At 36.2% G+C, this 20,749-nt stretch overlaps 1 protein-coding gene across 1 annotated transcript; it reads right to left on the minus strand.

Moving 5' to 3' along the window:
• Nucleotides 1-9,583: 9,583 nt before the first annotated feature.
• LOC115628710 (ubiquitin-associated domain-containing protein 1) lies at nucleotides 9,584-18,248 on the minus strand. Its single transcript, XM_030524907.1, has 6 exons — nucleotides 17,877-18,248; nucleotides 17,716-17,727; nucleotides 17,172-17,658; nucleotides 16,502-16,837; nucleotides 16,145-16,448; nucleotides 9,584-10,050 (listed from the first exon to the last, which is right to left on the minus strand). The coding sequence occupies exons 1-6, from the start codon at nucleotides 18,191-18,193 to the stop codon at nucleotides 9,902-9,904; spliced, it is 1,605 nt and encodes a 534-aa protein (XP_030380767.1). The 5' UTR covers nucleotides 18,194-18,248; the 3' UTR covers nucleotides 9,584-9,901.
• Nucleotides 18,249-20,749: the final 2,501 nt, after the last annotated feature.

Below are 20,749 nucleotides of genomic sequence, written 5' to 3' on the forward strand. Positions count from 1 at the left end.
TACACTGGTCGGCACAATTATTTTGACGAACTGTACTCACGACTATCGGTGCTGGTTGCTTTTAGTTTCAAGGAATAACGGTACAATTTTCATACAGGATATAGAGTTCATAGCAACAACAATATGTAGGCAAAATATTTTGTCTATTACTCTTCACACCTTCTTTCTACAAATGACAATGTGAGTTGACTGCGGATTCAGGCACGGCATAAGTATTTTGACCAAATCTTTGTCGCCGTTTTCGCGTACGTTTTATCAAGTGATACTAAAATAACTTTGGTGTAACAATTTTTGTTGACCTTTTTACATTATTTTCATTAAAATTTGATTCAAAAGTAATCGATACAATGGTAAAAAAGACAGAATTAAGTTATGTTGTTAGAGCCTCAATAGTGGCGAAGTTTAATGCCGGCGTAGCACCAAAAGACATTGCAAATGAATATAATTTGTCGCGGCAAACAGTCCACTATCAAATTAACAAATATAAGACCCACAATGACGTCAAAAACTTGCCTAGATCAGGTGCTAACCGCAAAACAACACCCATTGAAGATCGAGTCCTATTGCGGGAATTTAAAAAAAATATTCATTTAAAGCCGCAAGCTGCTGCAGATCAATGGAATAAGTCGACCAAGACTCCAATCAGTGAGCGTACTGTTCGGCGACGCCTAAAAGAAGAAGATTTTAAGACATACAAAGCGAAGGACATACCTTACATATCAAAGGTGAACAAGCTCAAAAGATTGGCTTTTGCAAAGGAGCATCTGCATAAGCCAAAAGAGTTTTGAAGAAGTGTTCTATGGACAGATGAAAGCTCCTTTGAATATAATTCATCAAAAACAAAGATTTTTGTAAGGCTCCCACAGTTTCAAGGACAAAAAAATATATAAATACATAAATAGAGGTCCTTCAAAATTTAGTGGACTCAGTTCCAAGACGTCTTCAAAAAGTTATCGAAGCCAAAGGCGAGTATACATTTTATTAATCTACCATCAATTTCTTATGTTTTGTTTAGTATTAAGCTTTGTTTTTTTTGTTAATATCCATTGTCAAAATACTTATGCCAACCCATGAAAATTACCTTGATTTATAATTTTAAAAGTTCTTATAAAAATATATCCTTTGAATTATTTTTAAGTTTGTAATACCAATATGGAATTGAGAAAAAAAGTTTCCTTTGATATCTTAAACCAATAACCAGTTATTGACAAAAATGTATGATTTTCTTCTCGTCAAAATAATTGTGCCGACCAGTGTATGTATGTATGTACATTCGTCTTGCACTGACAGAGCAAGAAATGTTAATTAATTGAAAATTATATAATATAACATTTTAAAAAGTAATTTTTTCTTTGTTTAGTGCATTTGGCATTAGTGTTTTCATTAATAACTTTATGCAGCAACAACAAATATCAAATAGTTGGGGACATCACATACACACACTCACACACAACAAGCAACAGTTCGTGTCTATGTGTGCGGTTCTCTACGTACGGTTGAAAAAGTAAAGAGAAACATATGTACATATGTATGTATGCCTGTGTATGAATATAGCATGTATGTACATTCGTATTAATGTATACATTGGGCAATCGAACACAGTTGTTTGATTGTAAAAAAAATAATGCTCTAAAAACAACAACAACTGCAAGTCATTGACTCGCTCTTCTTCTTTCGTTTTGACCATTTAATGTTAATTGCAAAGACAAAACGCCAAAATGTTACAGTTACCGTCGCTAGGCAACGACTGCGTAAGCGATAGTAAAGCAGAAACCGAATAACGGAGCTACGCATATTCTGCTTCGCATTGCGGGCAGATGTATGTACATATGTATGTATATGATTTGTTCTTATTGATCTCAATAAATAATTCGATTTCATTATTTAAATATTCTGCTTATTGCATTCAAACTTCGATATTTTGATGGTATCGGTGCCAGTGCTTTTTGATCGTGGCTCATCGCTGCACGGCATTGACACGAGTGCCGTGTTTCATATTTGTGCGTGGCCGTATTGACTCAATATGACACGAAAAGACTCAAATGTGAATTTAAATTTGGACTCAAGTATCGTTTCATAGTATCCATCATAGTGTAGGAGCACACTAAGAAAGGCTTTTGGAAAATTTTAGCTCCAACGGGGGGAAAACGAGCTTTAAACAAGAGAGAACGCTACAGTCGAGCAAGTCCGACAGTAAAATAGCCTGTACTCTCCACAAAAAGGAAAAATTAAAAAAAAAATTAAATTATTAAAAAAAATGAATGAATTAATTAATTAAAATAATTAATTAAATTAGAATACATGTTTATGTTCAGTTTAAACAGCATACATTTACATCACGTACCTATGCGTGTTTATATGCGTGTATGTATGCAGCACAAAGTTAAACCAAAGCAGCAACAACAACAACAGCTGCAGGCAGCGCATGAGCTGCGATTTTACTTATGGCTATAACTTTCTTCAGAATTGACCTATCATGACACATTAGTACTAACTGGATGTAACTACCAAAATTGATTTTAAAATTCCAAGAATTACGGAAGTTATAAGAAAAAATACGAATTGCGGGGGAGTGGGGGGGTGTATCAGAAAAAATAAACAAACTCGTTCTGCCTAGGAACCTTGATACCAATTTTGGTTAACCTAGCTCTTGTACTTACTGAGATCCTTGCGCTCATACAGACAGACGGACAGACGGTCAGACGGACATGGCTATATTGACTCGTCTTCTCATCCTGATCAAGAATATTTATACTTTGTGGGGTCTGCCACGCCTCCTTCTGTGTGTTACATACATGTGCACAAAACTAGTATAGCCTTTCACCCTTTGGGTACAGGCTATAAAAATATTAGTTATAGTGGTCATGTTCGTTTAACGAAATAGTTTGTCAAGAACAAAAATGTAACGGACTACTGAACAATTTTTTGTCAAGAACAGAAAATGTTCATTTAAATACCTTAAATGCCTTCCTACTGGTAACCTTTAAGGTGAAAACATATGGGTAGGTTATGCACACACAAAATAAATACAATTGGAAACATATTGAGCCGGGTTAAGACGGGCAATACCTGCTAGTTGTATATAAATTACCTGTGCAAAGCTTGAGATATGTAACTTTCGAAATGTTGACAGTATTGACGAAGTTTGAGAGGTGGGGGTGAAATATCAAAAAAATAAAATAAACTCGTATAGGCTAGGAGCGTCGACGTACCAAGTTTGCTTAAAATGTTATATATACTTTATGGGGTCGGAGATACTTCCTTCTGCATGTTACATACTTTGCACAAACCTAATATACACATTTTACCCTACGGGTACAGGGTAGAGATGGGCACGGGCCGGCTATTTTCGGCCCGACACGACACGGCCACGAAATTAACTTTTAGAAACACGCACGCGCACGCACGACGAAAATTTTTCTTAACACGGCCCAACACGGCCCAACACGAACTTTTTATATATTAAATATAAAAATTTAAAAAAATATATATATATATATATAAACATTACACATTTTTATTCAGAAAGATTATCTTATCAATATTTGAGCTAAGATGCCGAAGTGGAAAAAACTCGTTCGCTTGTTGCAGAGCTGACAGGGATATTGAGTATATGCCTTGATAATTGCCGTAGCATTTTACATTTTGTTGTTTTTTTCCAGAATGTTAGCACACAAATTCTTGGATCAACTACACTACTTATATAGTCATCTATTTCAATATCCATTCTTGACCTGTCCAATTTAATTTTTTTTTTGAAATATTAGTGTCCGAAAATTCAGAAAAGTCGTGTTGACTATTGGGTGCTTCGTTTTCTGATTTTAGTGTTCTTTCGTGTTTCCTCGTGCGTGTTTTGTCGTGCCTTTTTGGCTCAACACGAACACGCACGGCCACGCACGAAATCGGAATTTACAACACGAACACGCGGGCCCACGCGTGGCACGAAGTGCCACGACAAAAAACACGGCCCGTGCCCAACTCTAGTACAGGGTATAATCATGAAAAACAAGAAGAAGACGTTTAAACGTAACGGGAAGTTCTCTGATTTTAACTGCCTACATTTCAGCCTTTCTAAAAAGATATCGCTTGTTCAATTTGGATGACTGGAAGTGTCTTGAAAAGAGTTGTGAAAAGAGAGTGGTGAGGTGCGGCACTACTATTTCATTGAACACAGTGTATATAATTATACCATATACATACAAGTATATAATATGGTCGGAGGTTCTTCTTTATGTCTGTTACATACATTTGTCAGGCCGAAACAGCTTGGGGATTATGGTTAAACGTATCTAATAGTACATTTTTTACACATTACAAAAATCTTTCAATAAAATCGAAATTATAGTTTAGGAGATATGTGCCCTCAAAGTTTACCCCTTTTTTTTAGTCCGCAACGATCTACCCAATTTTATGCAAATACTGCATCCTTCTGGTATTGTATTTGCTAAATTATGAGACGAATCATTGTTGTTTTGATTTGTATTGCTAGATGTATTAATTGTATGCATTATTTTATAAAAACTATGTCTTTTGCATTTGTAGTTATCTAGAAATAGTTTTTTTTCGAACTACCTATTTTTACGGTGTTTTTAAACATGATGGAAATAAAAAAAAACAAGTAGGGATGCTATAGTCGGGTATCTCGACTTTGAAATAATCTGTCTATGTTTAGAAGAATTATATAAATGAAAAAAATCAGAATCAAAAAATTAAAACAAACTTGCACAGCGTACACACATAAGGCATCTTTGTGCAAAATTTTGTGTCTCTACCTCTTATAGTCTCTTAGATCCAGGTGTTCATACGGACAGACAGACAGGCAGGCAGACGGACAGACAGACAGGGCTAGATCGACTCGTCTCGTCACGCTGATCAAGAATATATATACTTTGTGGGGTCTGCCACGCCTCGTTCGGCCTCTTACATTTTTCAGCTCGCGCAAACCTAATATAATCACTAACTGGAGGTATTTGCAAAATTTGGGTTCGAAATTCCAGAAATTACGGGAGTTAGAGAAAATCCCGATTTGCGTGGGAGAGGGAGGCAAATTCCAAAATACACATTTTCACATCTTTGTGCAAAATTTGGTGTTTCTAGCTCTTATAGTCTCTGAGATCCAGGTGTTCATACGAACGGACAGACAGGGTTAGATCGACTCGTCTTGTCATTCTGATCAAGAATATATATACTTTGTGGGGTCTGCCACGCCTCGTTCTGCCTGTTACATTTTTCAGCTCGCGCACCTAATATATGTGTGCACATTTCATGTACAGAGTATAATTAATTCCAGACTAATTGCAGATTTGCCCCATATTCGATCATATCCTGAATTACGTGTTCTTTGATCCATTAATTTATAAACAAATAGTGAATTTGAATAGCCAAAAGTGGTTTTAATTGGTATATATTTACACTAGCAGGTCTTACCCGTCTTTGCGGGGCTAAGTAAAATGTGCTTATAATTATAAGTTTATTTACTATATGATATTCTTCTTTCGTTGCTCTCTAAAGTTTTTTAAAGAGTTCATTTTCCAAAAAGCAAATATAGTGCAATAAGTACTATGTATGGTCAAGTTATCCCCGAAAAGTCCGACGCGGGACATTGATAATTTTGATTTATAAATCGGGACGTCCCGCCAAAATTGGAACGTTCGGCAACCCTATGTACATACATTTAAATTTTTCATGCAGGCGTTATCCGCCTATATACATACATACATACATACATATATAAGTAAGTATTAAATTTTTTAATTCAACACTAATTTGTGTCTTCAATTCCAAATATGATTGTTGTGAATGTAAATCGCATGAATACACTCACAAAATAGGCTTAACGGTAAATGACTCTTAGATTTGTTCAGAATACATTTGTAGCGTTGTTAGCTAACAGTAAAACGGTAAGTCGCTATAAATATGCGATCAGCTGAGATGCTAGAGATGGGCATGTGTCAGATGCTCTATGTGCTAGAGCATCAAAACTATCGATAGTTGAATCCGTCGATACAATCAATAATGCCATCGAATTTAGAATGCAATTAACAGAAAATTTAAATAATAACATCTTATAATTTATTGAGATCAATTAGAACAAATCATATACAAACATACATATGTATGTACATATGTACATCTGCCCGCAACGCGAAGCGGAATATGCGTAGGTCCGCTTTCGGTTTCTGCTTAATAGGCGTAAATGATCAAAACGAAAAAAGAAGCGCGAGCCAAAGGCTTGCAGTTGTTGTTGTTTTTCGTTTTAAAAATTTGACTTAAAACCATAGAACATTATTTATTACAATCAAACAAGGGTGAAGGCAGGGGCGGGCAGGGGGGTCCGTTTCACCCCCCCCCCCCCCCCCCTCCCCTAGAAAAAATTTTTCCATATAAGGTCGACCACACGTTCATTTTTATGACGCACTATTTCGCCTTAAAATGGATCTGAGTTCGATTTGTTGAAGTTTTTACATTGATCATATGCATAAGTTATTTTTTAAATGCATCGTGCATTATTTAATCAAAATTTTAGTTTTTTGGGCCCCCCTTTGGTAAAAGCTGCCTACGCCCTTGCAATCAAACAACGTGCTCGATTGTCCAACGTATACATACATACATGCTATATATGTACGTACACAGGCATATGTATGTACATATGCATGCATGTTTCTCTTTACTTTATCATACATAGACACGAACTGTTGCGTGTTCTGTGTGGGAGTGTGTGTATATGATGTCCCCAACTATTTGATATTTGCGTAATTTGTTGTTGCTGCATAAAGTTACTAATGAAAACCCTAATGCCAAATGTACTAAACAAAGAAAAAATTACTTTTAAAAATGTTAAATAGTTTTTAAATAATTAGCATTTCTTGCTCTGTCAGTGCAAGACGAAAGAACATACATACATACATAGATGTGTACATGTGTATAGATGTGTACATATGTATGTGTGTACATTCACACATTAGTGTCTCACATTTTGCTTTGGCTATTTCAATCGTTTGCACGCAACTACATGAACAGCTGCTTGTATGTGTGTGTGTGTGTGTGTATGTATACTTAGTTGTCCCCAACTACGTAGATTACAGTCCCCAAATTTGAAATCGCTCGGAAAAAAGTTATAACACAAACTTTTCATTTGAAAAGATGAATAAATATTAAAACCCCAATAATTCAAGTCCAGCACAAATTTCGAAAATCCGAGTATGCAGTTTTGTTTGTATTCTTTTATAGATTATAAAAATCAAATTTAAAGTTCATTGGCTGAAAAATGGAATTTTTCAAACAAACTTTGGAGCTAGGTTTCCCCCCATTGGAGCTCGAATTTTCAAAAATCCCTTCTTAGTGCGCACCTACACTATGATAGGATACTTGAGCCCAAATTTCAGCTTCCTAGCTTTTACCGTTTGGGCTGTGGGCTGTTGACGCGGTTTCCTTTTGTGCCCCAACATTTTTTTTACAGGAAACTCCCATATTTCAGGCCCCAAGAACAATTTCAAAAAACCAAGTATGCATTTTTTGGAATTCTTTTGGGAGTATACAAACTAAGTTTGAAGTAAATCAGATGTAAATTGTAGATTTTTCATACAAACTTTGGAGCTCGATTTCCCCCCTTTGGAGCTCGAATTTTCCAAAATCCCTTCTTATCGCCAGCCAACACTATGAAAGGATACTTGAGTCCAAATTTCAGCTTCTTAGCTTTTACCGTTTGGGCTGTGCGTTGATCACCAATCAGTCAGTCAGTCAGTCAGGGCAAACTGTTTTATATATATAGATACGGTATATATTGCCAAAATTGTTGTGCAGCGATTCGGCTGTAATGGATCTTCTATAAGCAGAATATCTATAAGCACTCAATAGCCACGGGTGATAAGAGTTATTCCAAATATTATAATACTATTGAAGAGGGATACTTTGGAATATTGTAAACCCGCGCCCATTATATGTTTGCTATTTTCGGTCGATATCTTTCAAATAACATTTATTTGACTAAAACTACTTTATCCGTTCAGGAGATATGATTTTTGCAACGAAAAAGGTCCGAAGGCCCACTGTGCGACGTTTGTCGAATTTTTTATTTCTCGAACTTCAACTTAATAGCGCTACCGATTGGTCTAAGTTCATTGCCAATCACAAATCACTTAGTCCTTTAATCAGTCAAATGAATTTACATACTATTTACATACTATTTGACCAAGGAAAATATAATCTTTTTTTAAAAAACTATTTTATTTTCTTATTGCTAAAACACAATAAAAATAAAGTTAACATATGCATGTAAATACATTAAAAATATGTATCTTACAAGTATATCCTAAGTAATACTTTAGACTCAGTTGTTGCTTTTACTTTCTGCCTGCAGTCCCACAACTTAAAGACAAATGAAATCAGAAATCACTTCATGTTGAAAATACAAGGTGCTTTCCAAAGTAAACAGGACTTTTTGAATCTAGCGCCCCCTGGTGGCGCTATCTATATGTCGCTATCTATATGTCTGGTGCGTTAGAATCTGCTATCTTTATCGATTGTCCAGTGAGAATTTCATGACATTTCATCGATTGGAAGTGAAGTTATTGCGTTTTAAGTGTCAGTATGTTTGTGTTATCGGTGCGAAAATGAGCTTCGAACAAAGAGCCAACATTAAATTTGTTTTAAGACTGGTAAAACTTTTACCGAAACGTTTCAATTGATGGAACAAGTTTATGGCGATGATTGCCTATCCCGTAGCAGAGTGCACGAGTGGTTTCAACGTTTTCAAAGTGGTCGTGAGGACGTAAATGACGATCAGCATGTGGGCCAATCAAAATTGGTGATCACCGAAAATTCCATCGAAACTGTGCGTGAATTCAGCAAAAATCAGCTGAAATCATCATTGAAATTGATGGAAATGGAATTGAACATCTCCAAAACATCGATTTATCGCATTTGGACCGAACATTTGGGCTTACAAAAGGTGTGTGCATGGTTTGTTCCGCACAAATTGACTGACGACCAAAAATTGCTCTCATCGATCGACGCTTGTGACCGATTATTTGACCAAAAATCATATTTTAACCATTAACCACTCGCAGTGTTCACCTGATATGGCACGGTGCGACTTCTACCTTTTCGGAAAATGCATTTGCCCATGAAAGGAAAGCGTTATGCAGACGTAGAGGCCATTCAAAAGGCTTGCACCAGCATACTGGCGGCCATACCGGCCAACGAGCTAAAACACTCGTTCGACATGCTTTTGGATCGTGCAAAAAGCTGTATTGAAGCAGGAGACTATTTTGAATAAAATAAATTGATTTTGCCAAAAAAAAACATTTCTTGTTTTAATTTTTTTTAAAGTCCTGTTTACTTTGGAACACACCTTGTATGTAGGCCTGTTATTCAATGGGGTGCTTTTGTGCGAGATTAGCAAGACTAGGGTGTAGATAAAGGAAGAGAAGAAACTTAAAATTCAAGAAGCGATGTGAAATCTTTCAGGCTAAATATGCCGTTGTATGATTATTGGCTTCTTCATAAACGAAATATATGGTTTTAGACTAATTCTACCACCCAAATTGTTGGCAGCTGTAATTATTTAAAAGCTTTGGATGAATATTTTCTGACTAGAAATATAGTATTTTATATATAATAAAAGCTATGTATTATATAAAAATTTAGTACTTTATCAGTAAGCAATTTTTGTGCAGCCATATCTTTAGGCAAGCGTATGCATCTTTGGTTTGGCTACAAAAATATTCATTTAGTTCACTTTTCTTTACATATTTGAGGCTAAAGTGCAGGGCTATGCGCTGCGTGCTTATCTATCATATGTGCGTACACATGTATACACATGTATATAAATATAATTGAATTTGCTTAATCTCAATAAAAAACACTTTCAAGCGCTCTTCCTAATTTGCTAGCACGTCGATTACCAGCGATTCACATAAAATTGATTGATGCCCAGCACGTGTTTCTCCTCGTGGTACTTTTGTAGGATATGTGTTATGACCGAGGTTGTGTCATTGTCTCCCCGCCAGACACGTATGGCCTGCTCGTTCTCCAGGATGGCCAGGAAAGCTGAAATCAAAATAAACAAGCCATCTTTGTAAGTAATATTAATAAAGCGATATTTAGCTTATATAGTATGTGATAATCAAATTTTAATAATTACTTTCTAATAAAAGTAACATACATATGTACATAGTAGAGTTCAAATATTCTCAATAGTTTATTTAAGCAATTTGAAATCTTGTAGGTCAATCGTGATCGTGTTACAGTGAAAACTCCCTTAACGGACACCTCTTTTAAGCGGACACCTCTATTAGACGGACACTTTTTCTAGAACATTCGTTTTGGTGGTTTTAGAGCAAGTTCAACTCTCCTGTGCGGATACTCTATTGATCGGACGCGGAGCCCATTTTTCGAGAAATTCGAACTAAAGCCTCTCTTGGCTGGACGCGAACCTCATGTTAACGGATGCTAACATGCACATACACATCAAATTTGAAAGAAAACCTCTCTTAGCCGGACGCGTAGCTTTTGGTATCAGACGTTTCAAATGCATGCCTATGTGCCAAACTGTAAAAATACTAGTTATAGACACAAAATCTGACGAATCGGCGTCTAGTCAAGGAACAAGAAGATAATTATGCCAAATTTTGATGAAAATAAATTTAGTTGTGAATCATGTCCCAACGAAAAGTGTTAAACTTAGAAGAAACAAGTAAAAAAGCTAACGTCGGGTGTCCCGACTTTGAAATACTCTGTACATATGTTTAGAATAATTATAGAAATTAAAAAAGTAAGAGAATTAAAAAAAAACAAGAGAGAACGCTACAGTCGAGCAAGCCCGACAGTAAAATAGAAAAATTAAAAAAAAATTAAATTAAAAAAAATAATTAATTAATTAATTAAATTAAATTAGAATACATGTTTATGTTCAGTTTTAACAGCATATATTTACATCACGTACCTATGCGTGTTTATATGCGTGTATGTATGCAACACAAAGTTGAACCAAAGCAGCAACAACAACAACAGCTGCGGGCAGCGCATGAGCAGCAATTTTATTTATGGCTATAACTTTCTTCAGAATTGACCTATCATGATGGAACTTGGCACACGGACACATAACTGGGGGTATTTAATGTACAAGAGTATATTAGGTTTGCGGGAGCTGAAAATGTAACAGGCAGAAGGAGGCGTGGCAGACCCCACAAAGTATATATATTGTTGATCAGCATGACGGGACGAGTCGATCTAGCCCTGTCTGTCTGTCCGTATGAACACCTGGATCTCAGAGACTATAAGAGCTAGAGACTCCAAATTTTGCACAAAGATGCCTTATGTGTGTACGCTGTGCAAGTTTGTTTTATTTTTTTGATTTCCCCCCCCACTTCCCCCCTATGGGGGTTTTCCCGATTTTCTATTCGTATAATCGCCTATATCTAAGAGACTATAAGACCTACGGACACCAGATGCCTTATGAGAATACGCAGAAAATGTGTATTTTGGAATGTCCCTCCCTCCCCCCTCTCCCACGCAATCCATAACTCCCTATTTCTTGGAATTTCGAAATCAAACTTGGCAAATACCTCCAGTTAGTTATTAGTCCAAATGCCAAGTTTCATAATGATAGGCCGCTTTAACAGGAAGTTATAGCCATATATGTGCATAAGACCAAGCAGTGCCCGCAGCTGCTGCTGTTAATGCTTTGCTCAGTTACACGAGACATACACAGACACACACAAACACACACATACACGCATAATTATTCTACACATATGTACAGAGTATTTCAAAGTCGGGACACCCGACTTTAACTTTTTTACTTGTTACTATTGTTTTTATACCCTGTACCCAAAGGGTACAAGGGTATATTAGTTTTGTGCGAGTGCACATGGAACACACAGAAGGAGGCTTGGTAGACCCCACAAAGTATATATATTCTTGATCAGCATGACAAGCCGAGTCGATATAGCCATGTCCGTCTGTCTGTCTGTATGAACGCAAGGATCTCCGAAAGTATAAGAGCTAGAATAACCAAACTTGGTATACAGATTCTCCTGAGACCGAGAAAGGACGAGTTTGTTCATTTTTTCTGATCCACCCCCCCACTCCCCCCCTATTAACGATTTTCTATAACTCCCGTAATTCTTGGAATTTTGAACTAAAATTTGGTAGTCACATTAGGTTAGTGATTATATATATATATCCGTATAGTTTCATTATGATAGAATGATCGGAAAGAAAGTTATAGCCATATAACCAGGCCCAATGCACACATACATACATATGTACAAGTACACAAACACGCATAAGGCACGATTCTGATGTAAATGTATATGTATGCATGCATAGAATATTTTATATTTAATTTAGTTAATTAATTAAATTAATTAAGTTAATTAATTTAATTTAATTAATTTATTAATTTAATTACTTTTTTGTGGGGTGGTACAGGGTATTTAAGAGTTGAGCCTGCTCGACTTTAGCATTCCTTTCTTGTTTTATATAGGTCATAGATATTAATAATTAAGAAACCATAAATATATTTAATTTTTGATTATTTGATCAACAATAAGTTAAGGTGAACACATTTTTCATAGAAAGTTGATATTTGTGCAAATGAAAGGAAATTCAAATTGTAAATATTATTTACATTTTGAATACAATTTACTTATGATTTTAGTAGGATATAGTGTTTCCCTATTGTTATTTGACCAATTGCAACCGTCAGGACATGGATTAACCAAATTTTGAAGGACGATTATGTACATTTTGCGCATTCGGCCGACCTGCTATAAACCATATTCGTAACATTCCAAAGGAGCTAAAAGCCGCCCATATCATGAGTGAACCTCCACCATGGTTGCATGTTTCAAATCGGTCGGGATCGCTATGGTCGCGCCAATACTTTTATGTTTATGCACCTTGGCGTCATATTGGAGACCCATTTCTTTTTTGCAAATTTGTTGCAACTGTAGCCCAGTTATTGGAATCTTTAATTCTGCCCTGACTTGGGCGCAACTCATCATTTTGGTGGTTACCAAAGCTCGAATATGCCTTTTAGTACGGTCACCAACTATGGGAACAGCCATATATTTTTTCGGAAATTTTAAAAAGTTTGAGACCGTATTCCGATGCTTGATTAGTGCTTTAACAATAACACCGACTTTAATGTTACAATCAGCCATAGTTCTGATTTCTATTTCATTTTCTGTGTTTAACTCGTTTTCGATGGGCATTTTAAGTTATTATTATTTTTAATTTCGCCAAAACACAACGATACGACTTTTAAGAACCCTCCAATAAATCTGCTTGATAATTCAATTTATTTCTGGAGATAATATATACATATGTCTCACATTTAAAATGTAAAAGGATTTTCTATGAAACTCATGACCTGGTATTCTTCTTAATTGTAACGGTACTAGAGATTAAGAGCTGATAAAAACAAATGTATGGCAAAACATCACAAAGCATAAGGGACAAAATTTTTATATACACTAAACATATATATCTCTATTAAAATATCAGTAATATCAAAAACAAAGTTGGCACAAATATCAATTTTACTGAGGTATGTATAATCTAGTGCTTTTTAAAACAAGTAAAAAAGCTAAAGTCGGGTGTCCCGACTTTGAAATACTCTGTACATATGTTTACAATAATTATAGAAAAAAAAAATTTAAGAAAATTAAAAAAAATTTTAATGATCCATTTTACCTTTCTCGGTATTCGAACTCACGTAAATGGTGTATAATTGCACATTTACTTAGCAATTGCGTCTGTGTGAGTGTATGTATGCCTATGCGCATCTATTCGTGTCTGTGTAAACATGTTAGCAGTCAACCAAACAGCAACATCAACAACAGCCGCAGGCAGCGCTTGAGCAGCAAATATATTTATGGCTATAACTTCTTGTTAAATCGGTCTATCATGGTAAAACTTGGCGTACGGACACATAATAACTAACTAAAGGTATTTGCCAAGTTTACGGGAGTTAGAGAAAATCGCTATTGCATGGGAGAGGGGGGAGGGAGGGAAATTTCAAAATATACATTTTCTGCGTATTCACACAAGGCATCTGGGACTAAAATTTGGTGTTCCTAGGTCTTATAGTCTCCGAGATATAGGCGATTATACGAATGGAAAATCGGGAAAACCCCCATAGGGGGGAAGTGGGGGGAAAATCAAAAAAATAAAACAAACTCGTATAGCGTACACACATAAGGCATCTTTGTGCAAAATTTGGTGTCTCTAGCTCTTATAGTCTCTGAGATCTAGGTGATCATACGGACGGACAGACGGACGGACGGAAAGACAGACAGACAGGGCTAAATCGACTCGTCTTCTTGTTAAACAAGTGCTGTCTAACATTGACATTGGCGCGCCCGAAAAAATAATTGACGTTTTAGAAGCTATACATTTCTTAAAATCAGCCTTGACTTCTGTGCAAAACAACTTGCCACTATCGTATTTTCGCTCCATTTTTTAATTGTTCAAAACATTTGAAAACGCTTCTAGTTGCGAAGAATTTCTTGCAATAGACAACAATGGCTGAAAGTGACATTGAATTTGAATCAGAATCTGAAGATATTGGTAATGACTCTCTCAAAATAAGCTCTGACCAAACAGCATTAATCGCGATTAAATTTGAAGAAATTTGTAAAAGATGACTATAAAGCATTTGAACACCTCAAAAACCAATTTGCAGAGTCGAATCTTAGAAAACAAACTTAAAAACGCATGTCAATCAAGAATATCCGAATTTTTTAAACATCAGTAAATATGAATTAAGTAATGAATTATAGATTACTTTTTGAATGCAATTTTTGCATTATTTTATTATATTAAACAAAGTCTATTTAATCTTAACTTTTTTAATCGCCTTAAACGAAAAACACGAAAAAAAATTAAACAAGAAAGCAATGCTAAAGTCGAGCGAGCTCAACTCTTAAATACCCAGTACCTCCCACCAAAACGAAAAAAAAAAAATTATATGAATTTTAAAATTATATTAATTCAATTATTTAAATAAATTAAACACAAATTATTCAATACATATATACGATAGTGGAGACATGTTCATGTACAGTTTCAACAGCATATATTTACATCAGAAACGTGTCTCTGCGTGTTAATATGCGTGTATGTATGCAGCACAAAGTTGAACCAAAGCAGCAACGACAGCAACAGCTGCGGGCAGCGATGCAAGCAGAGCATGGGCAGCGATTTTATTTATGGCAATAACTTTTTTCATAATTAAACTATCATGATGACACTAAGCATACGAACAAATAACCACAAACTGGATGTATATGCCAAATTTGAGTTCAAAATTCCAAAAATACGGGAGTTATGAAAAACACGAATTGCGGGGGGAGTAGGGGGGTGTATCAGAAAAAAAACACAAACTCGATCTGCTTAGGGCTTAGGGGAACCTGAATGCCAAGTTTGGTTCTGTGTGTTACATACATTCGCGAAAATAAATATAGGCTTTTACCCTTTGGGTACAGGCTATAAAAATGTGTTAGTAACCTCTTAAGCGGACACTCCCCTTGGCCGGACAAAAGTTGGCCGACGGTGGGTGTCCGCCCAAGAGAGGTTTCACTGTATAAGGTTTGAATTTTCAAATTTGGCAATTTCATCAGGTTAGTTATTATGTGTCCTTATGTCAAGTTTTATTGTGATAGGTGAATTGAAAATGGAGTAATAGCCATATATGCACCACTGCCCGAGCTCTGCTTGTTTTTATTGCTGCATTGGCTCAACTCTCTACTGCACACATACACGCACATTGGCACGAATAAACACGCATAGACTCTAATTTAATTAACTAATTTGAATTTACTATTTTGTATTTCTTTCCTATTTTTAATACCTTTGGTTTTTTTTTTGTGGTTTGTGGGAGGATAATTAAGAGTTGGGCCCGCTCGCTTACTCAGCATTTCCTTCTTGATATTTATAAACTACGGTTTTCAATAATTTATACAGTATTTTCCAGCAGTTATGGGGATGCTATAAAATTAGTATGGAAAATTGTTTCAGCCCATTGGATGAAATTCAAAGCAGCTTTAAGAAACTACCTAAACATTTTACATGGACATTTTATATATTGAATAAATCATATGTAAGTACAAAATAAACTATGCATTTAGCGACTCACCCAAAAATGTTTTTGGATTGTTTAGCGTCATCTGTACTTGAGGCATTTCAAGAATAACCTTCAAAATAGGAGAGTCAGGCGAAAGACCCTCGCGAAGCTCAGTCACGCTTCCAGAGCGATTGTCGCAAAGCCACTCGCAAGCAGAAGCTTTGTTATTTCCCGTTTTCTTCAATGCCGCAATTACTGTCGACTCTTCAAAGCCCATTTCCGTTAATGACTCAACTATTTCTTCGCTAGGCGGTACCTCGCGATGGCTGTATATGCGCACAATTTCCATTAAGGCAGCGGTATTTTCAATTGTTTCCTGAAAAGAGCAAGAAAATTAGACTATCGCCTTAATCGTGTTTAGCTATTTACATTATTGGTGACAATGGTTGACGGAGATATGGAGGACGAACTCTGTTGCATACTCATGGCCGGCGGCTCCTTCGAAGCATCCTCGTTCTGGTTTTGGATCAGCCACTCGAGCGTGGTCGAATATATTCCATTGTTCGCTTTCAGAGCATATTCGGCCAGTTCACGCTTGAATCCCATATCCACGAGGCATTGCAGCGTGTCAGCGTGATGGTTTCGTCTGTTAATCAGTCTCTGCTTTAGCATTGCTATCAGACGCGGCGCAAACGGTCCAGCACCCAGAATGGCTGCAGACGCCTGAGCTAGTGAGATAAGCACTTTGCGCACATCATATTGGATCTGTAAAAGTAATAAGTTAAGCTTTAAAGTCTAAGTAGTTCAAAGAGCATTAATTAATGTAGATCTCTCACAGTTAATATTTTGAAATTTTTGTAAAATTTGTAAAATAGTACTCTTATAATTTTTGATCTGGTATATCGTTAGAAACTATTTCAAACAAATCACCTTTATCATAACCTAATTAAATTCCAATGCCTCTAATGCTGCGTTTTATTTGTATTGTCATATCGGATGTGGTGTTACAAACTAGTTCGTTTATACCACCCGACCAGCGCAAGTGGTTCAAATGAAGTGAAGCATAACAAACTCTTACAACTATTGTTGATTGACTCACATTCGACTGCTGAAAGATCTCGTTGATGTCAATCACGGGCAACAAGCTGGTGTTGTTAGGCACATACCGCGTTGCAGACTCCAAAAGAGCTTCATTCGGTCCGGGCACTTCGCGCGTTCTCGCTGCCGTTTGGGTGAGCGTATTTCGGCGCGGTGCCAAAATGAAAGTCTCGTTATTAAGCACCTGCAGCTGCGCCAAAGTATCACTCTCATTCAGCTCGCTGCCAAAGTACTCGGCACGGAAAAGACGATAGCGCGGGTTTAAGTGACGCACGTCAGGTGCAAACAACTGTATAGATTCGGGATCGTCACTCAACTCCAAGATGACCTCGCTCTTTAGATCACTCAGCCGCTTATTGACATCCGTCCTAAAGATAAGAACCCTCGAGCTCGGGCAGATTACTCGCACCGTGATGGACTCGCCGGGTTTGAGCGTCTCGACATCTGCGCCTGTCGACGGGGCGGAGGCAAGGCGTGCGGCATTTTTTCTGAATTAGATGTACATGACCAACCTCATTAAGTATAGTTCCAATTACAACACCTACCTGAGAAACAAACTGCGCAATTTTTGCATAGTTCGTTTTGGAATATGCGTAACCCAACGGAAAATTTCGATAAGTTGTGAGCATGTGTATATGTGGAGTAAAAAGTTAAAATCTCTGGTCTATAATTTAAGCCTATAATCATTTTATGTCTGGCAACTTACTCATTGGCCTGCTTCGTGTAAAGTGGCCTTGTGGGAACGTGAGTGGGCGTCTCGATTAAGGGGCGGCGTTGCAAAGCCGGCGATGATAACGGTGTTCCCAAAATGCATCCGTCTATTCCAACACCATCCGTCTGAGTTTCTGTTTCCGTTGTGTGCACTGCCAGCCTGGACGACTGGCGACTGCCCATACTAATGCTGGCACTGTCAGCATCACTTACGCTACTGCCCTCATTTGGTTGGCCTGGGAGAGGACGCTTGTAACGTGCTGCCCACTTGGCCCTCTTCTCATTAAACTTCTCCCGCATCCACGGTATCATCTCGTGGCTGCCATTAAGCGCGTTGACTATTAACAGTTTGAAAAGGTGCGTCCATCATTTTCTGAAGCTGTGCACTCTGCACTATTGTAGGGATGTGCAATATAATAATATATCGATTTTTGGCTTCGATATATCTAACGATCCGATGTATTAAATATTCCGATGTCGACGCGTACAATCGATGCTATTGATTCGATGCATCGAATCTGACTTTGACTCGTTATATTTAAAAAATTTGTGTATATGTTTAATTGCACAAAAGATTTTTGGTGTTTTAAAAATAATTGTGCACAGAAATTGCCCAATCCTCTTAAAGTATGAAACTACCAGAGTTTCCAAAGCCGTTTTATTTAGCGTTCAAACCTTGAACAATAATACCAGCTTTCTGCCAAGTGACAGGCTTTTTTTTAAAAAACTAACACAACAACGAAGCCGTTTCCAAGCCATAAATATTGTTCATGCAAATGTTGCCTAGATACTAATTTTTTCTTTTAATATGCTTAAGGATTTTTTTTGCTCACCACCACAAGCTTGTCTAATGCAAAACAAATTACCGAACACACAGATGAAATGATATCCTGATTTGCAATGTCTTCAGCCAAATTTAAGAACAATCTCATAAATAATGAAAAATAATACGGATTATTTTGCCTTGCCATTTGTTAAAGGTATGTACGCAACAATATGTACAAATAATGTATTGTACAATACAATATTGTACAATAATGTAATGTTACAAATCGATATGTTTATATTTTATATTACCTTCCTGTCTATTTTAAAACCGTATCAGAATCTAGATCTATGTATTCCCAAAAAGTGTTGCAAGAAAAAAATTATTTATGTTCGCGAAATTCAGGGGGCACAATAGCATTGTTTTCCGTTTTTATACCCTATACCCAAAGGGTAAAAGGGTATATTAGTTTTGTGCGAGTGTATATGGAACTCACAGAAGGAGGCGTAGCAGACCCCCAAAAGTATATGTATTCTTGATCTGTATTGTCTGTCTGTCAGCCTGTCTGTCTGTATGAACGCAAGGATCTCAGAAAGTATAAAAGCTAGAATAACCAAACTTGGTATCCAGATTCTCCTAAGCCCGAGAAAGGACGAGCTGGTGTTTTTTTCTTATACAATACTTTTGAATGGTAAAGAGTTGCAAAAAGTTGTAAATGTGGAAATACTAACTAATATATGTTTATTATGGAATTACTAAAGAACTTCGTCCCAATTAGCACGTTTTCTGTAAAATTGCGTTTGTTGCAGCAAAACTACTGTGTGGGCATGCAGAAATTGTTGGCATTTGTAACAGCAACAAAGACTCAGAATACGCATTTAAGCAGAATATATTACAGCAAATTAACGTATGCATCTTAGATGAATACAATACTATGTTAATATCGGTAAAAGTAAAATCCTTCTCAAATTATATTAAAAAACACATGCCAAGTTGTAATCAAACTGTAAGCCATTGAAAAAAAAAAACACAAATTGTTTTGCTTTTAACATGATTGTTGATGTTGATGGCGATTTTGAGCCGTGATAGAAAACGCTACAGTCGAGCAATCCCGACAGTGAAGTACCCTGTATCCAGACAAACTTCAAGCACTGAGTTATATACGCCCACAGCGGAAGCAAGAAGAAGAAGATGAGGTAGCTTGATGCTGTGCTTGTGTAGAGTGAAATGTTTTCGCTAATAACTTTTCTAAAAATTTACCGATTTGATTGAAATTTAAAACAAATATAGATGATTCTATATAAATTACGTGTGCAAAGTTGCAAAGTTGTTTATGTAGCTTTTGAAATGTGGACAGTATTATTTATATTTTGTGAACTAAAATACATATATTGCATGGGAGCAAAATATAGGCCAGTTTCTGGTTCGATACAGTTAAAAATACTGAAGTTAGTGAAAGTCGGCCATATCGGTTATATGGCAGCTATATGAAATAGTGGCCCAAACTTGGTATGTCGTCTTGAGGTACCAAAATATACGTACAAACTAAATTTGGGGTAAATACCTTAATATTTCGAGATTCTGCCAAAAAAACGGGCAAAAAAACCATAGTGCTTTGCCAAAAAAACGGGCAAAAAAACCATAGTGCTTTGGTTCAACTTTGTGCTGCATAAACACGCATAGACACGATTCTGATGTAAATTTATTATATGCATATGTTGAATATTTATACTTAATTTAATTAATAAATTTAATTAATTAACTTTTTTTAAATAATTTTTTTTAATTTTATTGTCGTGCTTGCTCGACTGTAGCGTTCTATCTTGTTAGTCTTACGTTAAAGCTATTAAAACAAAATTCAAATTTTACAGTTTATTTTCCTTTTTAGTTGATTTTTACTCTAAACAATATACAGTGATTCACAGCTTAAAATTTATTTTAAAATGACATTACGGTAGCCAACAAATGTAAGTGCCAATTTTTTTATATCCAAATATTTATTTTAAAAGGAAGTGCATTGTTTTTCATTAAACATATTTAAAATGAAACAAGTAAAAAAGATATAGTCGGGTGTCCCGACTTTGATGTCTATCAGTCTATCA

This window comes from Scaptodrosophila lebanonensis, unplaced genomic scaffold, assembly GCF_003285725.1.
Source record: "Scaptodrosophila lebanonensis strain 11010-0011.00,11010-0021.00 unplaced genomic scaffold, SlebRS2 tig00000001-arrow-pilon, whole genome shotgun sequence".
NCBI classification, from domain to species: Eukaryota; Metazoa; Arthropoda; class Insecta; order Diptera; family Drosophilidae; genus Scaptodrosophila; species Scaptodrosophila lebanonensis.

Coding starts and splice junctions, on each gene's coding strand:
- LOC115628710 (XM_030524907.1), bottom strand. CDS start 18,193: ATGATACCGTGGATGCGGGAGAAGTTTAATGAGAAGAGGGCCAAGTGG. Junction 16,838..17,171: donor AGATCTTTCAGCAGTCGAAT/GTGAGTCAATCA, acceptor TTACTTTTACAG/ATCCAATATGATGTGCGCAA. Junction 10,051..16,144: donor CAATCCAAAAACATTTTTGG/GTGAGTCGCTAA, acceptor TTTTGATTTCAG/CTTTCCTGGCCATCCTGGAG.